Source organism: Orycteropus afer, unplaced genomic scaffold (genome assembly GCF_000298275.1).
Source record: "Orycteropus afer afer isolate SDZICR_OR568_19922 unplaced genomic scaffold, OryAfe1.0 scaffold00130, whole genome shotgun sequence".
In the NCBI taxonomy this organism is placed as follows: domain Eukaryota; kingdom Metazoa; phylum Chordata; class Mammalia; order Tubulidentata; family Orycteropodidae; genus Orycteropus; species Orycteropus afer.
In genome coordinates this window covers 617833-628719 of record NW_006921717.1, presented here as the reverse complement: position 1 = coordinate 628719, position 10887 = coordinate 617833, and the positions used below count along the sequence as shown (strand labels likewise).

Genomic DNA, 10887 nt, shown 5'->3' with positions numbered 1-10887 from the left:
ACCTCTTCCCTGCGTCCTTCCCTCCCTGCACTCCTGCCCCCTGAGGTGTCTCCCTGCGCACACACAGCCCTTCTATTCTCCCATGACTGATCTCTCCAAGGAGTGTATCTACCTAATGCAAATGTTCAGCTCATAGGCCTGTCTTTTGTTTGGCTGGAAGCCACAGGAGTGGGTTCAATTCCAGACCTGAAGGGCAGCTAGGGGCCACAGTCTCAGGGGTTCCCCCAGGCTCTGTCAGACCAGCAAACCTGGTCCCTTTTTTTTTTTAAACAATTTTGAGTTTTGTTCCGCATTGTTCTCTGCTCTCTCCAGGATCTCCTGCATGGATTCCCCTCTGAGTCTCCTTAAATTCAAATAGTTCAGCTTAATTAGTAACAAATGGCTCAAACACTGTGCTCTTTTAAGCCCTATCTCTATGGGATCAAACTGACAACAGCAACTGGAAAGGTTAGATAGGGCTCTTAGGGTGTGTGGAAGGCCGAAACGTTAGGCAAAGCGGCCCCTCACTGTAGCACTTTAACAGACGGGCACACATGAGGGAAAAAACCAAACCCAACTCACCGCCGTTGAGTCGGACCTGACTCACAGCAACCCCTCCGTGGGTTTCCGAGGCGGTATCACTGTGGAAGTAGACTGCCCAACCTTCCTTCCGAGGAGTGGCTGGTGGGTTTGGACCGCCAGCCTTCTGGTTAGCAGTCAAAGGCCTTAGGCACTGCGCCCCCAGAGCACCTCATACGAGTAAAGCAGACATTAATCATCGTGACTAACTTGCTTTTTTCCCTCCCTTTTGCTTTAAGTAAATAGACTAGACAGTGTCTTCACGGAAGCGGAGTTCTTTACGTTTGTTATGTTCACTTACACATTCCTCTAAGCATAACCCTCTCCCACAGCTGGTTTCTGCTGAGAACCGTAGCCTGTGAAGCAAGACAACCCTGGAAGAGTCTGAAGCAACCAGGGAGGAGAACAAAGACCTTCCTGGCCGTCGGAGGGATGTCTAACCCCCTTCCCATTTCCCTGTAGAAGCACGTCGCCCCCGCTGCTCGGGGAGGCAGGCGTTTTTGAGAAGTGATTCTGTCTCCTGGGGTCTCATACTGAATCATCCTTTTGCTTTCCCGCTTCAACCTGGTGTAGTCATTGGCTCTTCGCAACAGGGGGTGAGGACCTGGTTCCTACAACAGGGGCAGTGAGTTTATGTTCACGGGGGACCAACTACCCCGGGAGAGGAGGGTGAGGACCGTGCACAGTGGGCAGAACGCCATTAACATCACCGAATTGTAGGTGTACAAACTGCTGGGCTGGTGTTCACTGTGCTACATGTACGCTCCACAATGAAGAATGAAGTACGTGGATATAAAAAGGGCAGGAGATCTGGTGGCCTAGTGCCCAAGGCATTTGACTGCTAACCAGAAGGCTGGCGGTTCAAACCCACCAGCCACTCCTCGGAAGGAAGGTTGGGCAATCTACATCCCTAGAGATACTGCATTGGAATCCCAAGGAGGGGTCGCTATGAGTTGGGTCTGACTCGACGGCACATAACAACAACCTATAAAGAGGGACATGAAGTCTGGGTACCTGCTGACACTGACAAATCTCGAAAAAGGGGACACTGAGTGAAATTAGTCACACCCAAAAGGACACGTATTGTACCGTGGGAGTTAAGGCTGGGTGTCAACCTGGCTGGGCCTGGCTGAGTGGCTGGGCAGCTGGATGTAGTATTCCCCATGATGAGACGGGTAATCAGCTCCATGTTGGAATCTACTGTGAGCAGCTGAGTAGCTGCCTTAGGGACATGGTCTGCTTCCCGTATAGAAGGAGAAGCCTTGAGGAACGGTCTCCAGCTGATGGCATGCTTGGACCCTGCACGTAGCCGTGTCTTCATTCAGCAGCCTGCCACCTCTGCCAATGTGGGGCCTCTTAATAGACTTGAGTCAGTGGTCTGCTGTATGATTCAGTAATGTTGGGACCGTGCCTTTTCACTTGTCGACCTTGGGCTTGTCAGCCTCAGCAGCCAGCAGCTGCCTGAGTGAAGAAAGCCTCCCGCTTCAGTGCGCCGGCAGCAACAGGCAGAGCTGAAGCCCAAGGTCGAGGGGCTTTCACCCAGCTCCTGGAGTCCGGCACTTTGAACCCAGACTTCTAACCTCCAAAACCGTAAGAGAAGAAACTCCTATTTGTCAAGCCGCCCATCTGTGGTATTTCTCTGTTAGAGTGGCATGAAGTAACTAAACCACGTGCAGCCCTGCTCAGATGACGTATCTAGAACAGGCAGACGCGGGGAAAGCAAGGTTGATTAGTGGTTCCAGGGGCTGGGGCGGGGAGGGGAAAGATGGGGTCATAGCAGAAAGTAAAGAGGCACTGAACAAACACTATGAAGAGAAGCCTCTGCCACGTCTGGATAACCAAGTGCAGGGGGTGAAGCCACGGGGACAAACTCAGGGAACTAACAGAACCCTAACACTCTCCAAAGAAAGACTGAAGACGACCCAGACCACCCGTGTTCCTGGCCGCGGCGCCTGGGTTTTTCCTTCCTTTCCCCACGGATGGCAACTGGGAGACACACGCCCCTGGGGAAGCAGGCCAACAGTGAGGGGCTCCCACGTACCAACCCTCCACCCGGGGGCCTCCCCCAGGCTCAGGGCGGGCATGGTCCTTATCCGGTGACCCTGCTATTGTCCTCCCCCCAGGACAGAGATGGCCTTGCCGAGGGCTCACTTCCAAGTACGGTGACCTTGAATGGTGGCCCATGGGGCCAGCACACCCGGGAGGTAAAAGGTGAGAGTGCGAGAGGAAGTGACAGCCTTGAGCGGGACAGACGGACACCGGACAGACACACGGTGGGACACCCGGTGCCCCCGGTCCAGGTGGACGGGGCTTGGAGCTGAGAAGGTGCACTGTGTGCTGGAGGGCTGTGACGTCAGTAAGAGCTGTGACGTCAGTAAGAGCTGAGGCACCGGGCGGAGCACGTTACGTGCGTTGACTTATCCAAGCTGGTGGCGGCCCTGTGACACAGGGACTATCGCCTTCCACACGATTTCCACACAGAGCTAACTCCCAGGGGCAAGTCGCTTGCTCAAGGTCACGCGCACACACGCACATCGATGCCGGGGAGTGGGGTCCCTCTCGGTGCCCCGACCCCGTGCAGGAGCCGAACCGCTCCACAGGGCTTTCAAGGCCGTGACGTTTCAGAAGCAGACATCTCCCTCCCAAGGTGGGTCTGGGTTTGAACCAACCTTTCCGTTCATGGTTGACCACTCGACAGTTGCACCCTCCAGGGCCTCTCTGCAAGGCCAAGGACACAGAGCTGGCTAAGAGGTAAACGACTTCAAACCCAGGCAGCCCTCAGAGTGGCAGGCCCACCGGGTCTGCTGGGCAGGGGAGGGGGTGCCGAGCGCGCACCAGGGGTCACACAGGGACGGCCGAGTCCTTGCTCCTGGGAAGCCTGGCGCAGACCAACCTTCACGGCACGTCGTCGCTACAACCCCTGGGATGTGTGGGCTCCTGGTCACCACAGCCGGGGAAGAGGGCTGGAGGGCGCCAGGGAGGCTGTTAAGGGCAAGCCTCATAAGGTTTGTTACTTTTACTTTATTTAATAAATGTTTTCTATCGCCGTTTGGGTGAAAGTGTACAGAGTAAATGAGTGTCCCATTCAACAGCTCACAGGCGTTTTGTTTCCTGGCGTTGGCGGCAGGTGCCCTTCCCCCACCCTCCCAGCCCCCCATTCGTCCTTTCCTGCCCCTTCCTGCCCACTGAGCTTTGTTTCTGGGCAAATGCTGCCCTTGTGGTCTTGGATGGCTGATTTCCACGACTTCCTTCCGTCAGAATGGGGTCACATGGCCTCGACCAGCCAGCAGCCAGGGCGCCAGGAATGCCATCTCCCCAGGCGCTGGGAGGAGGGGCTGGTGCAGCGTGAAGGTGCCACGGTCTCCAGCACACACAAAGCCCCGGCTGCTCCGGAGCCCGTGGGCGCCGACCTCGCCAGCTGCCCCTGGACATCCCAGTGCTCAGGCTGATGACGGGAATCGCTGGGACGTGGGGTGTCACCCTTCACGCGAATGCTGGAACTGGACCCAAAGTCCCAGGATATCCAACTGTGTGCTGTGTACAAGGGAGTCCACCTTACACCCAGGGTCACGCACAGGCTGGAGATGAAGGGCGGGACAAGCTGTCCCACGACACGGGCTGGAGTATAATTCAGCCCAAAGAATACAGTGAACTACGTCCCGACGCGGCTGCGTGGAGGAGCCTCGGGAACACGACACGGAGGGAATCAGACACGAGAGGCCTTCGGGCACGGACACGAGGACCACGACTGTCTGTGCCCGCTGACACCAGCTAACGGGATGGGGAAACGCATGGAGACCACGCGCGACTAGTGGCTACCAGGGTGGAGGAGGCCAAGCGGGAGTACTGCTGACACGGACCCCATCTGGGGTGACGAGCGAGTTCTGGAAACGGATTGTGGTGACAGACACACAGCATACTGAACGTAACCAACGCCACTACCCACAGACGTGAAACGGCTGCGGTCGACTTCCTCATGTACGTGGACGTCCGGGCAGCCGGCGAGGCCGGCCCCCACCTGCTCCAGGGCAGCTGGGTTCTGCTGTGTGTGCCGGAGGCGCGGCCACCTTCACACCCTCTCCCAGCGCCCAGGGCCACGGCACTGCCAGCAGGGCGGGATCAAGCAGAGCCAGGCTGGAACCAAACCTGAACCAGGCAGCCCGCGGGGAGGGGCAGAGATGGCACCAGGGCTGCGGCTGGGCGGGCTCAGAGCTCAGAGGGGAGGACGCAGCGCCAGGGAGAAGCCGCCCCTGATGGCTTACCCCCGCTGCGGTGTGGGGCTCCCCGCCTCCACCTGTCGGCTCCTACAATCACCCAGCACCTCGGCGCAAGGTTCCGGTTACTTCCACTGGACGCAGAGGCACACGTGGCCGGGGGAGGAGGCGGATGTCACTCGGAACGTGATGAAAGCCCTTGGGTCCTGCCTGCCCCCCTGCACTCTCGGACACTCTGCCCTGGGGGCTCGGCCAGGAGGCTGTAGGTGGCAGGAGCCTGCCTCAGGCTGTCCCTGAATCTGCAGGGAGGACGAGCTCCCAGGAACAGGCCAGGGCGAGAGCGGCCAGGGCAGCCACAGGCCTGAGCTGCCCAAGGTCAAGGTGATACTGCCTGGGAAGTGGGGCTGACGGGAGGAGGGGTGGCAGGCGCTCGGTGGCCCTGGGAGGCACAGCAGACAATCCATGTTGAGCCGAGGGCAGAAGGGAGCAAACGGTGTGCCTCAGACAACAGGGCCAGACAAAGTTCCCGCGCCCCCTGCCAGCCACCAGCCTCAACACTCCAGAGCCACAGGGGCCGACGGACACCTGGACGTGGAGACCCTCGGCAGCGCCAGCTGACCCGAGACCCGGAGGGCGGGCCGGGGAGGGGGCAGCCCGGACCAGGGCTGCTGGCTGCCAGCACGTGTCACTTAGGACTTTAGTCAATTCCAGATGGGGTGGCACTGACAAGGGGACAACCCTGCCTGCTGTGGTCTGGTCCCACCCCCTACAAAGCTCAGCTGACGGCCCTTCTCCCCTCCCCAGTGCCCGGGTCCTGAACCTGGGAAAGGTGAAAGTCTGTAAACTCCAGCAGCTCACTCAGCCATACTGCCCCCTGCTGCCCACAGAGGACACTACACGGGGAGGAGTCACCCAGGGCCAGATGGTAGTAGTGGGGAGAGGTGGGAGGCAGGGAGACAGGGAGAAAAGGGACAGGGACAGGAGACAGGTGCCGGGGTAGGGTGCAGAGTGGTTTTGGGGAATGGCTTTGGTGTAGTACTGCCCTGTATCTCTCCAAGCCATGGGGCGACCCCATGGACTGCCCAAAGGAAAGATGAGGGAAAAAAGTCAACTACGGTGTGATTGAAGGAGTCCTAGTGGTGCAGGAGTTAAAGTGCTCTGCCAACCAACAGGTTGGTGATTCGAACCCACCAGCTGTTCTGCAGGAAAAAGCTGGGGCGATTTGCTCTGCGTGGCTTCTGAGGAGACTGACAGCCTCAGAGACCTCCTGGGGCAGCTTTGCTCTGTCCTGTAGGGGTGCTGCGAGTCAGAATGGGGGTGCCAGCAGTGGGGACGGGGTGGGATTAAAAGTAATGCCATGTAGTACCTAAGGCATTTGACTGCTAACCAGGAGGCTGGTGGATCAAAGCCACCCGCCAGCCACTCCTTGGAAGGAACATTGGGCAATCTACTTCTGTAGAGATACCATCTTGGAAACCCAAGGAGGGGTCGCCATGAGTCGAATCGACTCAACAGCAGTGAGTTTGGTTTGGTTTAGTGTCACTTGAAGGCCCTTTCCACGCTCTGGGAGGAAGCCTGTTTCTGTGAACGGCACGGAATGGGTGGGGGCGCTTTCTCTCCCACAATCCCTCCTCCCTGCCTCTGAGGGCTCTTCAGCCACTCTCAGTTCAGGACCTGACACTTTTTACCTGAACCAGCTTCTGAACTGGCCCTTCTCTGCTGCCTGTCCAACTCCCAAAGAAACCTGGGCTGCCCCAAACCCACAGGCCCCTGGGGCCCAGCTGCCTCCCGAGAAGACACCCCTTCAGCCATCAAATTACATGCATCCCCAGGCCTCGGGCCATGCCATTCCCACCGCCTCAGTCAGGAAGCTCCGCTCCTCTGGGCCCACCCCATGCCCACCCAGCACCCCTTGTCTCCCTTCCCTCCTGGGTCCCCACCCCTGCTGGACCAGGACCAGGACCCTGGAGCCCAGCTGCCTGATTTCAACCAGTTTTTGAAAAGGAGACTGTCAGGAAAGGGGCCTTTGATGTCGGAAGTCTCGGGTTTTTGTCCATCTTGCCCAGATGGCGCCGCTCACATCAGCAGGTCCCAGCTGCGCCCCCACACCCCCACCGAGGCACGGCCCGGGGCAGGGAGGGGTTCCACAAGCACCCAGGCCTAGGACGCTGCCCGTGTTGCTGCTCCTTGAGTCCCATCTCTGTATTCCTTAGGGACAGGGTCATTGCCGTGACCCTGGAGGCAGGACGGTCAGAACACAACCCATCTTGGGGGAAAAGGAGTTTACTCTACAGCTTTGTACCCGGCAGCTCCTGGTCACGCCAAGCAGGGCGCGATCTCGATGGTGTTGATTCGGAGCACAGTCTGCGGTGTGACAATAACTGCAAGAGAGGAACCAGTGGCAGCTGCCGGCAAGCGGTGCTGTCGGGCTGTGGGGTGGGCCCCCCCACGTACACCAGGCACCCATGCCGTCCACCTGGCAACACGCAGTCAGCTGGACCGGGCCTGGGTCCCCAAGATGCTCCCTGCCCTTGTGACTCCGGCCACAGCCGCTCTTTCCCCCACCGAACACCCTGGGTGACTGTTGGCCTGCCTGGAAGGGGCCGCCACCACCGGGCTCACATGGAGGCTGGAAGCTTCTAGGTGTAGGAGAGACACCCCCAGCGCAGTGGTCATAAGGGGACATGGGTCGCCGACGAATGGGACCCCAACCCACTCAGGCTGTTGTAACAGTTGAAAAATGCTACTGTGTTGAGGTACTGGGATAACTGCCCCACTATCGGCAGGGAGCTGACGCCTTGAACGGTGGTGCTGGCGGAGAAGGGAACGGAATGCACCAGGGGTGGCCAGAGGTGGCCAGAGAGCCGACACACACCTGCCCGGGAGAGGCAGGGCCGGACGGCCCCTCAGCAGCGAGGAGGGCGACACTGCACCTCACGTGCGTTGCACACGGGACCAAGAGGGACCAGTCCCTGGAAGGACGTCATGCTTGGTACGCAGAGGGTCAGCACAGAGGACCAAGAGCCGCTATGAGATGGATGGACACAGCGGCGGCAACAATGGGCTCAAGCACAGCAACGGCTGACAGGCTGGCGCCGGGCCGGGCAGGGCCTGGCTCTGTTGTACGTGGGGTCACTGAGTCGGAGATGTCTTGATGGCACCTACAACACCGGCAGGGGCGGCTGTGCTTCGATAGCAGAACGCTCGCCTGCCGTGTGGAGAGCGGGTCGACCCCCGGCCGGTGCGTCAGGTGCAGCCAGCACCCTCGGGCGGCTCATGAGCTGCTGGGACTTGAGCAGGTCCCAGCAGGGCATCCTGACTGACGGGCATGGGAGAGAGGCCTGGTGACAGACGGGAAACCCGCCACGAAGACTCGGCTCAGAGCCTGACCTCCCTGGGCATGAGGCCCGCGAGGGGGATGTGTGACAGCCCACAGCACCGCAGCTCAGGCCAGCAGCTCGCTGGCGACTGAGAGTTGTAATCGGCGTTTCCCTGACAGGACTCGACAGCCACCCACCTGTGGACCGGGCCCTGCTTCCGGGGCGTCTCCCAGGGGGCCTCCCGTGGGGATACGGTGGGAGCTGTGCCGAGCCCGGGGAGGCGCTCCCTCAGAGTGGGGTGGAGGAGTGGCTACAGATGTCTGGGGGAGCCCTGTGGCGCCCCTCTCCCGCCCTGACGATGAGAACACTTTACAGACACCTGGGCTCCCTGGGAGGACATTGCTGGACCGACCCGCTCCGTCTGGCCCTACTTCCCCGCCTGCCACCAAGGAGCCCGAGTGCCATCTCCACTGTCCCAGCCGCCTGGCCGAGGCTCCTGTGTGTACAATGTCCTCAGAGCACCCGATCCCACCCACTGCTGTGCAATGGTGGCTGCTCATTCCCCGTGCTGCTGGGACCTTCCATGGCCGCTGCCGTCAGGCGCCGTCGAGTTGGCTCCGACTCACACCGACCCCACGTGTGACAGAGCCAAATGCCACCGTCCTGCACCAGCCTCACGGGTGTTGCCACGTCTGAGCCCGTCTCAGCCGCCATGATGTCCACTCATCATTGAGGGCTTTCCCCTTTGTTGCTGGCCCTCCACCTAACCAAGCACGACTGCTCCCTCCTGACAACACGACCAAAGGACGAGGGAAGTCTTGCCGTCCCTGCCTCTAAGGTCTCTCCAGTGACTCAGCTCAGCTCCGAGCTGCCACGGGAAGGGGGGGCTCCAGGCTCTGTGCTGCGGCTGCCCCTCTTCATCCCTCACGCTGCGTACGAGCCTGGCGGCTGTTCAGGTGACCACAGGGTCGCCCCTGACGCCCTGGCGGCAGCTCCTGCGTTTCCCTCTCCCACCCCCCTCAGTGGAACCTGACAGCCCCCAGGGCCTCCCAGCCAAGCACAGCGTCCCTTGGACGCCAGGGCCACCCTCACCAACTCACTTCTTTTCCATCTACGGCTGCCCTCACCGACTCACTTCTTTTCCTCCGGTAGTTTTTCCTCTTCTTGAACTTCATGTTGACTTTCGGCCATGATTCTGTCTTTTCAATGACTGTGGCTTCTACTCGAACCAGATCCTTTCTGGAAGGAAGAAGAAAAAACAATGACGTGGTGTCCGACTACTTTCCAACATTACCAACGCCTCGTGAGAATTTCTCAAAAAGCAGCTTTCCTTTGCTTTCTGCTGATAATAAACGTGACGGGCCCACAGCGTTCTGAAAACTAGGGAGCCTGTGAGGAACCTGAGCTCTGGGGAAGCCTTCAGCCAGCCTTAAAGGGCCTCACAGGTAGGGTCAAGTCGGCAATCTGGCTGGATGTCCCCCGCAGGGGCCACTTCCCACAGTTATGATGTGTGAACGTGCTGTTGTGGCCTTAAAGCAAGTGGGATCCACACACCCCTCCCGCTGGCCTAACCATACTGTCCCCTTGGTCCTCTGCAGCCCCCAAACCCCACCCGTCCCGTAACAGTACCTACCCCAGGAGTGGCTTGCCAAGCAACGTGAAGTTGTCAGATCCAACCAGCAGAACCTTGAAAAATGAAATGGGGTCAGTTGGTGGCAACAAAGCCCGCGAACAGGCAACGAGGGTAACGTGTCACATGAATGCCTCGCCAAAGGGGAGAGGGGCCAACGGCCTGACACTGAAAACACTCTGACACGTGCCTGGTCCAGGCGAGTGATTCTTCCTCTCCCAGTAGGCCAGCTTCCAGCCCCCATGGTCACAGCCAGACTGCCCGAGGCAGACGTGTGACTGTCAGTGACAGTGGCTGCGCACCCAGACAACCGTGTGGCCCTCTACGGGACTGAGGCCCGACCCGCGCAGGCACCGCCCACGGAGCAGACTGAGGTTCAGCATACTGTGTTATCTCCTGGGAAACGACAAAGACGCTCAGCTGTCACCCAGAGGCCACGTGTCTGAGTTCCAAGAGAAATTATTTCCTGTCAGCTGTTGGGAGACTGGCTGATCTTTCAGGGATGAGAAAAACGTAAATGTCTAACGGCACAGCACGTCTCACTGCCACATCAGCGCGGGACATAGTGCGTCTCACTGCAACGACGGCATGGGACACAGGTGCGTCTCACTGCTGATCGCGGGACGCACAGGAGGGAAGAGGCCTCTGGTGGCAGGTTCAGTGTGGTGTGTTCTCCACGACCGCGTTTCCTCAGTGACAGGGCCGTCTGTGTTACGAGGGCTTCCTGGAATCTTATTGTGAAACGGCTCAAGAGAACGTCTTTACAACAAGCTTCACAAACTCCTGAAGTCGCCTACTTACTGTGACTTTAAAAAAACACCTGTGCCCTGGCTCCCACCTGCACTCCAGGGTCCCCGACATCCTCAGGGGACAGAGCCCGCACACCAGGGTCCCCAATGTCCTTCAGGGATAGAGCCCACATACTACTGTCCCCGACGTCCTTCAGGGGACAGAGCTCTTCCAGCTGCTGCTCCTGAAATCGACGAGCTCAACTTGAGCAGAGTGACGCCCAGATCTTGGGCTGCAGGAGGGAGGCTGGGCTGTCCTGGCCTAGCTACACAAACTCTACCCTCAAAAAGGAAGGAAGGATTTTAATCAAAGTCACAGAAAAACCCAAACTCACTGCCATCGAGTTGATTCCAACTCACAGTGACCCCCTTTGGGT

The 10887-nt window shown here is 59.1% G+C and overlaps 1 protein-coding gene across 1 annotated transcript in view; it reads right to left on the bottom strand.

The window, feature by feature from the left end:
- Window positions 1-7088: 7088 nt before the first annotated feature.
- MRPL21 (mitochondrial ribosomal protein L21) overlaps window positions 7089-10887 on the bottom strand; it is an 8457-nt gene continuing 4658 nt past the window's right edge. The window contains exons 5-7 of the mRNA XM_042781507.1: window positions 9726-9778; window positions 9228-9331; window positions 7089-7153 (exon numbers count right to left, since the gene is read on the bottom strand). Coding sequence (XP_042637441.1) covers window positions 7089-7153; window positions 9228-9331; window positions 9726-9778 — 222 coding nt within the window. The remainder of the gene's footprint in view (window positions 7154-9227; window positions 9332-9725; window positions 9779-10887) is intronic.